We start from the raw sequence: 16751 nt of genomic DNA on the forward strand, positions 1-16751 counted from the left end.
CTATAGGAAACTTGAGGAAAAATCAACAAAGTACTTTACTGACTTAGACCAATGCATCAATAGAGCTTGTATCAATTTAGGGTGGTTACACTGAAATTGTTGGAGCATGACACATCCTTGAACTGAATGTGTTTATATAGTGTAGTAGTCTGCCACAGATACTGTGACAGTATCCAGGCTGCATAGGAAATTGTCATAGAAAGCACCTATAAGGTAGTGCAAAGGTAGGTCAAGGAGGACAGCATTCCCACAAAGACCTGAGCATGTGCACGAGACAGTGAGCAGAACGTAATTCATTAGAGATTACATGATTTTATAGAAATAGAATAGAAAGGAATAGAAAATAACAGTGTAGAATATATTTATTAGAATGATACATACGCAGAGGCTTATTAGAGAAGGTTCAATGTTGACAGGTGTGCCTTGCTTCCTTTCCTAGAAACATTTGTTTTTATCTTTATTTGCATGGTGAAATGTAGGTCTTTTCGCCAGGTGAGCAGGATGACACAAATGCAAATATTGAACTTGCAATTCTTGCATGCGCTGTCACGAATGGTGTCGCCTGCAGGCTCAATGAGGTTGATTTTCCTTGCTTTACACTGCCGCCCAGTGGAGAAGAAATTACTTTAAAAGGGACAGGGGCAGATTGCAAGTCACAAATAGGAGACACCCCTGTGGTGATCATGGCTATTATTTTCACGGTACGGTATGTAATGTAATGTAACACTAGGCTATCGTAAATCCGAACTGGTTGTAAGATCAGGTTCACAGCTATTGCTAGTGTGCGGTAGGGTGATAGCTCAGAGGATAAGAACAAATATCTACCGAATAAATATCCTACCTACATTTGTAGATAGAACAGATTTTCTCAATGTTATTCTGCTACGATCATCAAAAAACAGGAGATAAAACATTGAATTAAATTAAAACATGATCGACATTGGATACGTGCTATTAACATGGCTGTGTAATATCTTATATTTAGGAATAGTCCACTCATCTGATGTTTTTCAATGTGATTTGTACATGGCAGTTGTGTAATTACAGTGTGGGTATACAATGCTGCACAATAGGCTTTATATTGTGTTGTAACACTGTAGCCTAGCTGCCTATTGTAGTGAGAAAAGTAGGCTTTGTGTGACAATTATGGAAATGCTGTTTAGGATATTATTATATGAACAGATATTGATATTTGTAAATGTAAACAATGCATATAGAAAGCTATATGGCCTGCTCCGGCATTTGACCTATTCAGCAGAATTGAGGGTAAAATGTGGTAAAAGCCCATCAGATGTTGGACCAATGAAAAAGCTGCTGACATTGACAGATCAAAACACAAACTTGCGGGGTACGGTATCATGGTGCTTGTAGTTCTCTATCCCATACACTCCTATTTCTACGGCCACTATTCCCTACTTTACAGAACTACATGTTTTTTTGCGCTGTTTGCTCGCTGGCTCTCGGAGCAAGACGGGTTTGCGATTTCAGTGGCTTGTACTGCGAGTGTTTTAGAGAGGTGGCCATACCATCGTTCGTTTCTTTATAATTTGTTATTGTCAAGAGTTGACAGTGGCAAGTATGCAAGCAGAATCCGGAATAGTTCCTGACTTCGAGGTTGGAGAAGAGTTTCAAGAGGAACCAAAAACGTATTACGAATTGAAGAGTCAGCCCTTGAAAAAAAACAGGTCAGTGCTTTGACTGTGTGCACAGTTATTTCCTCCGGTAAAGAGGAATTTGTTTTCCCAGCGTTGTTTTCAAAAGTTTTAAATAGTCAGTAATTGAAATATGTTTTGAGAGTTGTTATAATAATTACGTTATTTCCAATTGACGCGCTTTCAAGGATGTCATCCTATATGCATTCGGTCCTATCCTGTTGAGTACATTCTAGGAGGGATTTGTTTGCCTCCCATTCCTTATGGCTCTTTTATTGCACAGTTAGTTATGCAACACTTGGGTGTTGTCTTGTCAACATGCAACTTCAAATATTAGCCTGTGAAGAATAGCCTCCTATACAGTTTGTTCATGGATTTTGAACAGTCCGACTAGGGATTAGATTATGATGTCTTCTTCATACTGGTGTTGAGCTTGGTGATACCACTTCCATCGTTATTTACAACATAAATATTAGGCTACTATATGTATAGTCTAAATGCATTTTCTTTTGGAAGAAATATATTTAATGCATTGGAAATGTAGTTACAATGTCAAGGTAGAATGGCATCTTAAATGGTGTTGTACAGTATTTCACACATGTTAAAATATGTGTCACATTTCACTGGTGCATCACTCATCAGTCTGTGCATCAGCTGTAGGCTTATTTGGAGAGAATGATGAACATGATAAATATCAATAGAGACCTAGTAAGAAAACTTCTTATAGATTCTAAAATATCCTAAAATATTGTAGCCATGTTACTTCCCAATAAAGCTTATGTAACTACATAAGGGAAAATGGATAGATACTTTCCTAAGCAGTTGACAAATAACTTATTAGAGCGCTATTTGTATCGATATTGTGTCCTCTGTCCCCAGCGCCGAACAAAGAACAGGGAGCTGAGTCAGGTCTGTTCTCTGGACATGACCTTATACCCCTCTGCTGCCTGGGGTCCAGGCCTCAGCTGAATTGTTGTCACTTTGGTTATGTCTCTCTTTGTAAGATCAGACGGAACAAATAACTGGAACTTTTCTATTCTCAAGACTTCTACATTTAACGTAAGTCTTTATACCATAATCTTGCCTTCTGTGTAATGGCATAGTGTATGGGAATGCCTTACATTCAGCGGTGGTCTAAAACGCCTGTCAATGCATGCCTATTGCCAGGAAGTTGTTTAAAGCAATATTGTCTCTTTGCGTCTGGTAATTCTGTATCATTTCTTTATTGTCCTAAGTGGTGGAGACATGTGACCTTTCTGCTAAACAGAGGTTCCCCAGATAGAAGGGTGGTGTATGTCTGAAACACTGTCTGAACATGACAGTGCTCTTCTGTGTCTAGAGTTCTTATGGCATTCTTGTGGTGGACCCAATCTATTTTTTGCATTCTGGATCTTGGCATTTTGTCAGCAATTTGTTGGATATTTTTCCAGTTTCATTGTTGTGGAGTTTTTTTCCAAAACTTCTTTGGAGAGAGAGAGAGACTAACCTAATTCATAATTTTAAACTCGTTTCTTCATTAGTAAATTTCATTACATTGTTATAAGCTGAATGGTATTTTTGTGCCCTCATCGCAGCAGTTGCATTCTTAGTATAACTAAACAGGTCTAGCTTTGAGTTGTGATTTAATGTCAGTTTTTGTGACTTTTGTGTGTCTCCAAAATTACCTGACATGCATGAATTAATTTCATTTTCTTATTTTCCTGTGAGAATGCCCTACTAAAAGCAGTGCATGGCTTTGCAACAATGACAGAAAGCCAAACATTGTGTATAGTAATTTTGACCATGCTCATCCTCACATACACTTGTGGTTATGACACTCACAGCCCACTGTGGTTCATTCGTTTGACTGATGCAGTATACCCTAACAACTACAGTAAAGCAAGGACAAAGCTTAGGCATAGATTTACCGGCATGATAGGCCTAAAGTTCAGTGTTTCTAAATTTGAAATCATACGGTGATAACATCATGAATTATCTTGCTTTTATTGACATTTAGTTTGTTTTCTTGCTGTCTCAGAGAGCTTTTGGCACAAGCAGCCGAACGAACCCCTGCAGACTCAAAGCCAGACTGTGTGTGCTTGATATAGACTTGAGACAGACTGTGAAACTTGTCTTCTATGCAGTGTAAATTAGCGATGTAAATTTAGCAATGTATATGACACCTTCAATGCAAAGTGGGCCTGGTGTTGTTTGTAGCTGAGATATTTAGCAGGGCAACCCATGGAGCCAGCTGCACATGTTAGAGATTATAATTAGACTGTCATTATTCTGCAAATTTCTTGAAAGGATTTGTTAATGTCTCAGTTTTAATTTGCAGCATAGCTTCTGTTAGGCCCAAAGTCAGGACTACACCATTTGTTGGGCTCCAGCACTAAATAATGAAATGGACATATGAAAATAAAATTGAGATACATTTTGGAGAGATATTTCATGTCATGACATTACGAATGGAATAGTATGTAACGTCACTGGTGTCCAGTCGTCACCTACTGTACCTGTCACACTATCTTTCATCTGTCGCAGATGTGGATAAGAGATGAGGTGTCAATGCAGCATTAAACCTCTGTCAAAGCATCTGTCAAAGTCACATTGTCAATGTTTTTCCATTCTGGATCTTCCCGTTTGTGTGATATGATGACTACAGTAATTGAGCGGTTAAGGATGCACCATTCATGCACTCAAACACTACCTACATGACTATATGACGCTTTCAAGGAGCAGAGATGTCCCTAAGAGTTGTCCTCCAATGGTCATGCACTCAAACTCAAAGGCTCCCTCCAAGCCTCATTACATAAACAGCAAATGCATATAGTGTAAAAGTTCCCTCAAGGGCATCAAATGGCAAAAGCAGAGAAATGTACAGAAAGTACATACTGTATTCCATTATGATGAATGTTTTTTCATGAGCATCCAGTATCCATTGCTGGTTTCAATGTGGCCTCTATAAGAAGGGGATTGTGGCTCAGAGTCTCAGGAAGCTTTCTGTTCTGTGGAGTCCGAACCAGAGATGCCAGATGCTCACATAAACTGCATTGCATTGCTTTTAGGTTCTATGTTTTTACATGAGTATCGGCATTCAGTGCGGGCATCAATGCAGCCTCTGAAACATGGTGATTAAGGGACAGTCAAGGTCTCAGGGAGCTGCTCTGTTCTGTTCCATATCGTGCCAAAGAGGGCAGGCTAGGACCAGGGTGTTCCTCTCCTGATCCAGGATGAGGATCCGATTGCATCTGAGTGACAGACAGGTGCTGGAGTGGAGTGAGATACTACCCATCTCAATGGTTATGTAATCACTCTGACTGCATCCTTACTCCCACTTTGGCTCTAAACAAATTCACTGGAAAACGACCATGTTCATTTAATTTCTCTATCATTCCAGTTGAATCTGACAGTCAGAATAAACAGATGTAAGACTGACAAATAATTTTCTTTATCAGTCTGACTCCTCTTCCAGGACACAGGGATAAACCCATGCCCTTCTGTATCCTTTCATGACAATAGATAATTAAAGGAGTAAAACCACAATGTTCCAGTCTGCATCATCTATATTTGTGACCATCAGGCTCAGGCGGATGTGGTCAGTTATTTTTCCTCAAGAGTGGGGGGGATAAGGATGGAGTCATATTTTCAGGCAGCTGTCTGTGTACAGGAACTGCGAGTCATTTTTCACCATTCACCCATTTCCAAGTGAAGACATACTGTACAGTATGGTAGCTAACATATTTTAGAATAGAGGACGGCTAACGTCTGTATCCAGGCACTCCGTGTTGTGTCGCACAAAAGAACAGCACTTAGCTGTGGTATATTGGCCATATACCACATCTCCTCGGGCCTTATTGCTTATTTATAGCCACCTACCATTCTGTACACAGCAGCAGTAACATTAAAGTAATACAATGATCATCTGAATGTAGTTGTTGTTTTCTGTTGTCCTTGAGAGTGCCGTCCTAGTCATAGCACCCAGAGAGGGGAAGTCGAGCAGGACTAGAGTAGGAAAGTAGGCCTTACTACTGTAAACAAGTGACAAGACTCATGAAAGGCATGAAACCTAATTACAGACATAGGACCCGGCAAGTTCAAATGATCCCAACCTGCCCTTCCTGTCCCATAACTACGACAACAAAAGACCCCATTATCAGTAGTAACATTTGTCAACTCGCTGTTTTGTTTTCCTGACAATTTGTACATCAACTTTATTTATCTGTAACTGTAGTACTCTTTGGACTTGTCTTACTTAACCAAAGCACTGTCTACATGTGCATAGACTTCCCTTTGCTGTGAGTGTTCTTCACAGTTATGTCAAGGTCAGTTTTATCCGTGTTGAATATCTCCTTACTGTAGTCAGTGTTTTTGTGTACAGTACCCTTTAGCCAGTCTGTACATTGGAACTGCAGACCTTGCCATTTATAATGTCAGAGATTTGTATAGTAGTGGTATGGATTCCACAAACAGAGAAATATGTACTGGCTAGAGGCAGCAGGCGGCAGTATTTGGTATTTTATTAGGATCCCCCATTAGCTGTTTCGAAAGCAGCAGCTACTCTTCCTGGAGTCCAGACAAAACATGAAGCATTACATAATACAGAACATTAAAAGACAAGAACAGCTCAAGGATAGAGCTACGTCAGTGTTCTGAACAGTGGGCAGGCTTGGGGAGTAACGGATTACATGTAACTGTTTACAAAAAAACTGTAATCTGTTACCAGCTTTGTTTTTGTAAACTGCAGTCAAAGCTACGGTATGTCTTCCAATGGTGCGACTGCTGTCAGCGTCAAAGGTTATACAACCAACCTGAATAAACGCTTAGAGGTAAGGACGACAGCTGTGGTGTAGCCTACTAGCGATACTGATGTAATTTAGGTCCATTATTGATATCTACATAGCAATTATGTGAATCACGCTGCTGCTCTCTCAATTATTCACTCCTTACGGATTGTGATTGTTTGTGGATGGCTGTTCACCAATGTGTAGGTGTATTTTAACCCAATAATGGTTGAATTGAGGAAGTGTAGGCTAAGCTGCCTGTCAATCATTGTTTTTGCAACCTGTGCACAGCCAGAGAAAAATGTGGTCCTGCAACAGCTGCATAGTGTGGATCACAGCCTAGATAATACAAGTTTGAGGGAGCACCTCCCTTGTAAACTCTTCCATGGTAATGTACTTCACGTACATGTATAAAAAAAACCAGAAATATCACATTTACATAAGTATTCAGACCCTTTACTCAGTACTTTGTTGAAGCACCTTTGGCAGCGATCCATGATGCTGCCACCACTGTGCTTCACCGTAGGGATGGTGCCAGGTTTTCTCCAGGCATGGCTCTTGGCATTCAGGCCAAAGAGTTCAATCTTGGTTTCATCAGCAGAGAATCTTGTTAATCATGATCTGAGAGACTTTAGGTGCCTTTTTGGCAAACTCAAAGCGGGCTGTCATGTGACTTTTACTGAGGAGCAGCTTCCGTCTGGCCACTTTACCATAAAGGCCTGATTGGTGAAATGCTGCAGAGATGGTTGTCCTTCTGGAAGGTTCTCCCGTCTCCACAGTGGAATTCTCAAGCTCTGTTAGAGTGATCATCGGGTTCTTGGTCACCTCCCTGACCAAGGCCCTTCTCCCCCGATTGCTCAGTTTGGCCGGGCGGGAAACTCTAGGAAGTTTCTTGGTGGTTCCAAACTTCTTCCACTTAAGAATGATGGAGGCCACTGTGTTCTTTGGGACTTTCAATGCTGCAGACATTTTTCAGTACCCTTCCCCAGATCTGTGCCTCAACACAATCCTGTCTCAGAGCTCTACGGACAATTCCTTCAACCTCATGGCTTTGTTTTTGCTCTGACATGCACTCTCAACTGTGGGACCTTATATAGGCAATTTCGAGTCTCATAGCAAAGGGTCTGAATACTTATGTAAATAAGGTATTTCTGTTTTTTATTTTGTATACATTTGCAAAAACTGTTTTTGCTTTGTCATTATGGGGTATTGGGTGTAGATTGCTGAGGATTTTCTATTTATTTAATCCATTTTAGAATAAGACTGTAACGTAACAAAATGTGGAAAAAGTCAAGGGTTCTGAATACTTTCTGAAGGCACTGTACAGTCAAAAACAAGTTTAATTTAAGAAGACCTACTTAATTGTAATTCGTTCTGATTTATAAAATAAAAAAGAAATAAACAAAAAGTCCTAATGCTTAATGGACACAAACTTGCACACTTTAGACTTCAACAGCTGCAAATGATTGAGATATAAAAGTGTCACCCATAGAGATCCTATTCAATGAATTAAGTCTTTTAACTGCCAATTCTATGGTGTCACTAACAGGCAAATAGCACTTTTCAGCAGGTAGTGCTCAAAGCGATGCCATTCCATGAGACCAGATTTTTTTGAAACCATGTTTTGAAGCAATGAGCTCAGCCAGTCCTCCATGACAAAAACATAAACAACAGAGTAGGCCTGAGCCATGTATTTAGAAATATAAATACACTACCGTTCAAAAGTTTGGGGTCACTTAGAAATGTCCTTGTTTTTGAAAGAAAAGCACACTTTTCTCTCCATTAAAATAACATCAAATTGATCAGAAGGGCAGTGTGAACATTGTTAATGTTGTTAATGACTATTGTAGTCATGACTATTTCTATGGAATATCTACATAGACGTAGAGGCCCATTATCAGCAACCATCACTCCTGTGTTTCAATCGCACGTTGTGTTAGCTAATCCAAGTTTATCATTTTAAAATGCAAATTAATCATTAGAAAACTTATTTGCAATTATGTTAGCACAGCTGAAAACTTTTGTTCTGATTAAAGAAGCAATTAAACTGACCTTCTTTAGACTAGTTGAGTATCTGGAGCATCAGTATTTGTGGGTTCGATTACAGGCTCAAAATGGCCAAAAACTCGTCAGTCTATTCTTGTTCTGAGAAATGAAGGCTATTCCATGCGAGAAATGCCAAGAAACTGAATATCTGGTGCAACGCTGTGTACTACTCCCTTCACAGAACAGTGCAAACTGGCTCTAACCAGAATAGAAAGAGGAGTGGGAGGCCCCGGTGCACAACTGAGCAAGAGGACAAGTACATTAGAGTGTCTAGTTTGAGAAACAGACACCTTACAAGTCCTCAACTGGCAGCTTCATTAAATAGTACCTGCAAAACACCAGTCTCAACGTCAACATTGAAGAGGTGACTCTTTTGCCCATCTGAATCTTTTCTTTTTATTGGCCAGTCTGAGGTATGGCTTTTTCTTTGCAATTCTGCCTAGAAGGCCAGCAACCTGGAGTCGCCTCTTCACTATTGACGTTGAGACTGGTGTTTTGGGGGGTACTATTTGATGAATCTGCCAGTTGAGGACTTGTGAGGTGTCTGTTCAGGGTCCTGTTGGTTCAGGGTCCTGTTGGTTAGACTTGGTGCACTGGTACCGCTTGCCGTGCGGTAGCAGAGAGAACAGTCTATGGCTTGGGTGGCTGGAGTCTGACAACTTTTGTCTTCCTCTGACCCTGCCTGATATATTCCATTTCTGGCCTGCGACGTAAACTCTATCATTGATTTATCTTGCAGTAGATGTCATTCAATTGGCAATATTCATTTTTGTCTTCTTCTAATGCCTCTTAAGGGGAAAGTAATCTAAACGTAACTGAAAGTCATCACATTACTGAGTTTGGGTAATCCAAAAGTGATGTTACTGATTACAGTTTTCGACGGGTAACTGGTAATTGTAACAGATTACATTTAGAAGGTAACCTAGCAGTGGGGGTTGGGTAGGTGGAGGTTCTGAGCAGAACAGTGTGCAGTAGTGCAGCCAAGCATGTCATTAGTGCTGCTCTACCTTCACTTCCAGCAGTGAGACTGTATATAACACCTGATCCCAACCAGGAACCAAGGCACCTGCATACTGCAGACACTGGGCTCTGTGTGTCTCAGATGATTCCACACACACTTACACATAGACACACGTTAACACTTCACAAATACTGCTGATACTCTATTTATTATATATCCTGATTACCTAGTCACTTTTACCCCTACACTAACCACCGGTGAGTAGCTGAACCTCCATGCTGTTATGTGCATTAGTGTGTGTGTGTGTGTGTGTGTGTGTGTGTGTGTGTGTGTGTGTGTTAGAAAGAGTGAGAAGGTATATGCGTGTACATGTCTATGGATATTTAATAGTACTCTCTTTAGGCAGTTACAATAACTGTATATGATTGGTTGTTTGTTGCTCTGGGTGTTCTTTGGATGGATTAGATTTTCGACAGATAGGTTGGAAGCTTTTGCATTGGAATTCAAGGAATGTATGTGCAATTTAGAAAAAAGTAGCACTGCACCAAATACCCTATTTTCAGACTCCTAATTATCCTTACACCTCTGAAGACTCTAGCCACTTCCGTGCCAGACGGAAGAACTTGGTGTTTTATCTCTGCCGACAGTTGGATAAGGGGAACCATGGGGTGCTAACGACACTCAGTGGAGACTAGAGATCCTGACTGCCAAACACCCAGTAAAAAGTAATGAAAAAACAAACAGAAGAATTGCACGCTCTAACAGCGCAATACACATTGATGAAAAACAAAACAGCGTGAAGACTTGAATCAAAAATAAATAAGTCAAAAGGGTAGTAAAAATAAGAGGGCAACATGTTCTTTGAGTTTGTGTCTGTATTTAACAGTGGGTGAGTGAATGCAATTGTATTTGACACATGCTTCGTAAACAACAGGTGTAAACTAGCAGTGAAATGCTTTCTTACAGGTCCTTTTCCAACAATGCAGAGTTAAAGAAATTGTGACACAAGGAGTAAATACACAGTGAACAACAATAATATGTAAAAAAATAACATGCCTATAGACAGGGAGTGCCAATGACGAGTCAATGTGCAGGTGTATGAGATAATTCAGGTAGCTATGCACATATACACTACATGGCCAAAGGTATGTGGACACCTGCTAGTCGAACATCCCATTTCCAAAATCATAGGCATTAATATGGAGTTGGTCCCCCCATTTGCTGCTATAACAGCCACCACTCTTCTGGGAAGGATTTCCACTAGATGTTGGAACATTGCTGCGGGGAATTGCTTCCATTCAGCCACAAGAGCATTAGTGAGGTCAGGCACTGATGTTGGGTGATTAGGCTTGACTCGCAGTCGGCGTTACAATTCATCCCAAAGGTGTTCAATGGGGTTGAGGTCAGGGCTCTATGCAGACTAGTCAAGTTCTTCCACACTGATCTCAACAAATAATTTCTGTATGGACCTCGCTCTGTGCACGGGGCAATTGTTATGCTGAAACAGGAAAGGGCCTCCCCAAAATGTGACCACAACGTTGGAAGCATAAAATAGTTTAGGATGTCATTGTATGCTGTAGCGTTAAGATTTCCCTTCACTGGAACTAAGGGGCCTAGCCCAAACAATGAAAAACAGCCCCAGACCATTATTCCTCCTCCACAAAATGTTTCAGTTGGCACTATGTATTCGGGCAGGTAGCGTTGTCCTGGAATCCACCAAACCCAGATTCGTCCGTCGGACTGCCAGATGGTGAAGCATGATTCATCACTCCAGAGAACACCTTTATAGGGCTCCAGAGTCCAATGGTGGCGAGCTTTACACCCCTCCAGCCGACGCTAGGCATTGCGCATGGTGATTTTAGGCTTGTGTGTGGCTGCTCGGCTGTGGAAACTAATTTCATGAAGCTCTCGACGAACAGTTCTTGTGCTGACGTTGCTTCCAGAGGCAGTTTGGAAACCGGTAGTGAGTGTTGCAACCGAGGACATTTTTTTACGTGCTTCAGCACTCGGCGGTTCCGTTCTGTGAACTTCGGTGGCCTACCACTTTGCCGCTGAGCTGTTGTTTCTCCTAGACGTTTCCACTCCACAAGAACAGCACTTACAGTTGACCAGGGTGGCTCTAGCAGGGCAACAATTTGGCCTGTTGGAAACTGGCCTGTTGGAAAGGTGGCATTCTATGACAGAGCCACGTTGAAAGTCACTGAGCTCTTCAGTAAGGCCATTCTACTGCCAATATTTGTCTATGGAGGTTGCATGGCTGTGTGCTTGATTTTATACACCTGTCAGCAACCGGTGTGGCTGAAATAGCCGAAATCCACTAATTTGAAGGGGTGTCCACATACTTTTGGCCATGTAGTGTAGGGGTAAGGTAACTAGGCAACAAGATAGATAATAGACAGCAGCAGCAGCGTATATGGTGAGTGAAAGCGTGTGTTAGTGGCTTCAGTATGCATGTGTGTTGTTGGTGTTGGTGTGTGAGTGTGCATAGAGTCAGTGCAAGAGAGTTAGTGCAAAAAAGGGTAAATTCAGGTAGTCTGGGTAGCCATTTGATAAGCTATTTAGCAGTCTTGTTCAGTAATCTTATGGCTGTTCCGGGTCCTGTTGGTTCTAGACTTGGTGCACTGGTACCGCTGGTCGTGCCAGTAGTAGGCATTCTTCCCTCTGGTCTAAAAAAAGATTCCAATGTGCCAGGGCAGTGATTGGGGACACTGCCCTGTGTATGGTGCTGTCTTTCAGATGGGACGTTAAACAGGTGTCCTGACACTCTATGGTCACTAAAGATCACAGGTCACTTATCGTTAGAGTAGGGGTGTTAACCCTGGTGGCCTGGCTAAATTCCCATTCTGGCCCTCATACTATCATGGCCACCTAATCATCTTCAGCTTCCAATTGGCTCATTCATCCCCCCTCCTCACTCCTGTAATTATTTCCCAGGTTGTTGCTGTAAATGAGAATGTTTTCTCAGTCAACTTATCTGGTAAAATACATTTTAAAAGACATTTGAAGATCTGAGGGCCCATGCCAAATCTTTTCAGCCTCCTGAGGTAGAAGAGGTGTTGTCGTGCCCTTTTCACAACTGTGTGGGTGTATGTGGACCATGTTAATTCCTTAGTGATTTCGACACAAGGAACTTTGCAGGTGATTGTCTGTGGTCTATTGCACATTCAGTTGTTCTGGGTAGGTCTGCAGTGGAGGTGGACGGCTGCTCTGGTTTGTGTTCTGACGGAGCATTTTCTCCCCATATGCACGCTGGCATGACCTTCCAGAGCCGACTAGTCAAGACTAGTCAAGCTCTGTTTTAATTCTGACTTCTCAGTGCTGAGCTCTACTTCTTATCATTTAAAGATATTCTGACTTAAAGTACATGTACACACTCGGAAACAGGCCATTTTACACAGTGTATGCTACTGTTGCCAGAATGCACTAAATGTTTTGGTGTATTGTCCTTTGTTTGGAACTCATGTGTTATTATACTGAAATGCAAATACAACGTTTGAAAAATATTCATTCAGCCACGATTGAAGGACAATTAGAAGTTGACTAGAGAAATACTTTTGTATATGAAAATCAAACGTGTTTCGGCTAATAGCATTGTTTATTATGTTTGCAGACAGAATAGAAAGCACATCGATATGCTAACATGTGTTGTTTATTGTGTCTTCATTATCACTCTTGGTTTTTTAACAGGTGTTAGTATTGTTATAGAGCTGTTATTGTGCCATTGTCCATTGTGAGGTTTGATTGACTGCTCTCCCACTGACTAGACCAAGCCATTCTATATCCAGCAAGTCATTAAGGTGTGCGAGGGTGGGCTGCAGCCTCCTCTCCTAGCCATTGAACCACCTCTAGTCCAGGAACTCTCTCTCTCGCTCGCTCTCTCTCTCGCTCGCTCTCTCTCTCTGTCTCTCTCTGTCTCTCTCTCTCTCTCGCTCTCTCTCTCTCTCTCTCTCTCTTTCTCTCTCTCTCTCTCTTTCTCTCTCTCTTTTTCTCTCTCTCTTTCTCTCTCTCTCTCTCTCTCTCTCTCTCTCTCTCTCTCTCTCAAAAACCTCTCAGCCAGGGGGTGTGGCTATGCAAGACTGTGCAGCCATTGTGTTTCCTGATACACATGCACAGAGAGGAGGTGTGTGCACACAATAGTGGAAAGTTAAACCAGACAACGGGTCTTTTTATGGTTTTCAGTATTCTGCTTAGAAACAACTGGGCAAAAAGCCATCTGGCAGTCGGTTAATGTGTTAGTGGGGGCAGACCCTACACACACAGTGGTCACTGGTTGTAATCTTGAGGCTGCCTCAATACAACTATGTAAGATGGTAAGATTCCTGGTTATAAAACTTTTACTGATCTTTGTGTCTTCTTAATGCTTGTTAGGGGATTTCCAACATTCACTTGATAAAGGGGCATAGCAGCGCCACAGATCACTATCATTTAGAGATCCCAAAATATAATGTGCGGATGGAAAGGATCCACCACTGGAAACATTTGGGTCTGGTTTAAGTCAGTCATGAGGTCTCCCGGTCACAGTTTTTCAAGGAGATGATTCGCTTGCCCCAGACATGCCATAATCAGTTTGTAAAAATGGGGAACAGACACAGACTGTATTTCCTCCATGTCCGAGACCTCAGATGTAGATACTGTATTAACCTCTCTCAGTGTAGTTACAGTGTAGAAAATGGGGAACAGACACAGACTGTATTTCTTCCATGTCCGAGACCTCAGATGTAGATACTGTATTAACCTCTCTCAGTGTAGTTAGTGTAGAAAATGGGGAACAGACACAGACTGTATTTCCTCCATGTCTGAGACCTCAGATGTAGATACTGTATTAACCTCTCTCAGTGTAGTTACAGTGTAGAAAATCGGGAACAGACACAGACTGTATTTCTTCCATGTCCGAGACCTCAGATGTAGATACTGTATTAACCTCTCTCAGTGTAGTTACAGTGTAGAAAATGGGGAACAGACACATACTGTATTTCCTCCATGTCCGAGACCTCAGATGTAGATACTGTATTAACCTCTCTCAGTGTAGTTAGTGTAGAAAATGGGGAACAGACACAGACTGTATTTCCTCCATGTCTGAGACCTCAGATGTAGATACTGTATTAACCTCTCTCAGTGTAGTTACAGTGTAGAAAATGGGGAACAGACACAGACTGTATTTCCTCCATGTCTGAGACCTCAGATGTAGATACTGTATTAACCTCTGTCAGTGTAGTTACAGTGTAGAAAATGGCTTTTTGTACTGTAGCAGGCTTCTTCAGGTCTATTAACCTTTTTGGGCCTAACATTATTGCATTCTTTTGTGTGTGTGTGATCCAATTCAAACTTAAAATAAAATGTGTATTTGTAATACACTTCAGTTGTAAGAAAATTGGTCAGATATAAAAACACCTATGAATGTATCTTTCAGTTTACGAGGGGTTGACGTTAGCTTATACAAAGTAAAGAGGAATGGTGGTATGTCTAGAGCGCAGTGCGGAGGGATGGCTTTGACCAAGGCTGCGTTTGACTGGACTGGCTAATTAGTCCGATTACTGCACAGCTGGATTGGCAAGACTTTTTGCTGAGGTTTTCATCAAAAGGATCACTCACTCTGGGAAGGCTCCATCCCGGCAGCTTCTGCTCCAGCACACCCTCTCTATTTTAGGCCTGCAGCAGGATTCTGTCTGGAGAACAGCAAGTGTCTAAATTTGAAAACACATTGAGAACTGAAATTGTGTGTGAAGAAAAGTTCCCCTTTCTGTGATAGTCATTGTTTTAATCCAAGTATAGGATTTTGGCTACATTTAGACACTATTCAGACTAGGATTTAGGCTTTAGCCTACACATACAGTATGTGTCATTTGTTATGCTCCAGGGACATGTGTGTCACAGTCACTTGTTTAGTGGGGAGGGAGGATGGCTGTGAATGAAGGAGGGCTATGATCAGTGATGTAGAAGGGTGAGATAATCAGTTAACACATTGACAAGAAGAGGAAGAAAAGACACCTGCAGCTCAGCAGATGTTCCATCCATTATCACTACCTTGCTCCTCGGCCCTACAACACAACACAGAATACACTACTAGTCCATATCTGTTTATGACATGAGATACCTTCTACAGTGTCCAGGTCGTGTGTGTGTGTGTGTGTGTGTGTGTGTGTGTGTGTGTGTGTGTGTGTGTGTGTGTGTGTGTGTGTGTGTGTGTGTGTGTGTGTGTGTGTGTGTGTGTGTGTGTGTGTGTGTGTGTGTGTGTGTGTGTGTGTGTGTGTGTGTGTGTGTGTGTGTGAGAGAGTTAACATGGTGTCCGTTCAGCCTGTGAGATGCTAACCTGCTTAGGGATCTAGCTGTCTGTGTGACATGTGATACGGTAGGCCTAGAATGAGCATGATACATTGAAAGGAAGTCAAATCTCATAATTGGTTAGCATGCACGTCGATGGATACTAATACATAGGAGAGAGAGAGACGAGACCAGCAGCACATGCCAGAGAAAATAATGAAGTCAATGTGAAGAGGGTATCGGTGCAGTTCAGTTGAGAGAGAGAGAACGAGAGAGAGCGAACGAGAGAGAGAGAGAACGAGAGAGAGAGAGAACGAGAGAGTAGGGAAAGAGAGAGAGAGTTGGAGAGAGTGAAAAAAGCAGCGCTGGCCAAGTGTTTGAAGTGTATAACTGTAGAGCAAACATCTGAAGAGGACAAGATTGCAAACATGGCACTGTATTGCCTGCTTGAACTTAACAACAGATGTTAGGTCTCTCTAGGCATGCTAATGGGTCCATACTCAGGTTTGCTTGACCTGATGAATGAATAATGTGCTGCGCAAAAAAAATGGAAACTGTAACAAGTAGAGGTCGGCCGATTTAGGATTTTTCAACGCCGATACCGATTATTGGAGGACCAAAAAAAGCCGATGCCAGTTAATCGGACGATTTTTATTTATTTATTTATTTATTATTTATTTGTGATAATGATAATTACAACAATACTGAATTAAAAATGTATTTTAACTTAATATAATACATCAATAAAATCAATTTATCCTCAAATAAATAATGAAACATGTTCAATTTGGTTTAAATAATGCAAAAACAAAGTGTTGGAGAAGAAAGTAAAGTGCAATATGTGCTATGTAAGAAAGCGAACGTTTAAGTTCCTTGCTCAGAACATGAGAACAAATTAAAGCTGGTGGTTCCTTTTAACATGAGTCTTCAATATTCCCAGGTAAGAAGTTTTAGTTATTATAGGAATTATAGGACTATTTCTCTCTATACCATTTGTATTTCATTAACCTTTGACTATTGGCTGTTCTTATAGGCACTTTAGTATTACCAGTGTAACAGTATATCTTC

At 41.3% G+C, this 16751-nt stretch overlaps 1 protein-coding gene across 4 annotated transcripts in view; it reads left to right on the forward strand.

The window, feature by feature from the left end:
* Positions 1-623: 623 nt before the first annotated feature.
* Positions 624-16751, forward strand: part of LOC110492164 (microphthalmia-associated transcription factor) — a 49445-nt gene continuing 33317 nt past the window's right edge. For 3 of the 4 annotated variants that reach the window (XM_021566221.3, XM_021566222.3, XM_090203147.1), the window contains exon 1: positions 1399-1685. In XM_021566221.3, coding sequence (XP_021421896.1) covers positions 1579-1685 — 107 coding nt within the window. In that variant the 5' untranslated portion in view covers positions 1399-1578. Of the gene's footprint in view, positions 1686-16751 lie in introns of all 4 variants that reach the window. The other variant, XM_021566224.3, reaches the window with a different exon arrangement.

The sequence above is a fragment of the Oncorhynchus mykiss genome, chromosome 16 (assembly GCF_057628025.1).
Source record: "Oncorhynchus mykiss isolate SJ-2025 chromosome 16, ASM5762802v1, whole genome shotgun sequence".
NCBI classification, from domain to species: Eukaryota; Metazoa; Chordata; class Actinopteri; order Salmoniformes; family Salmonidae; genus Oncorhynchus; species Oncorhynchus mykiss.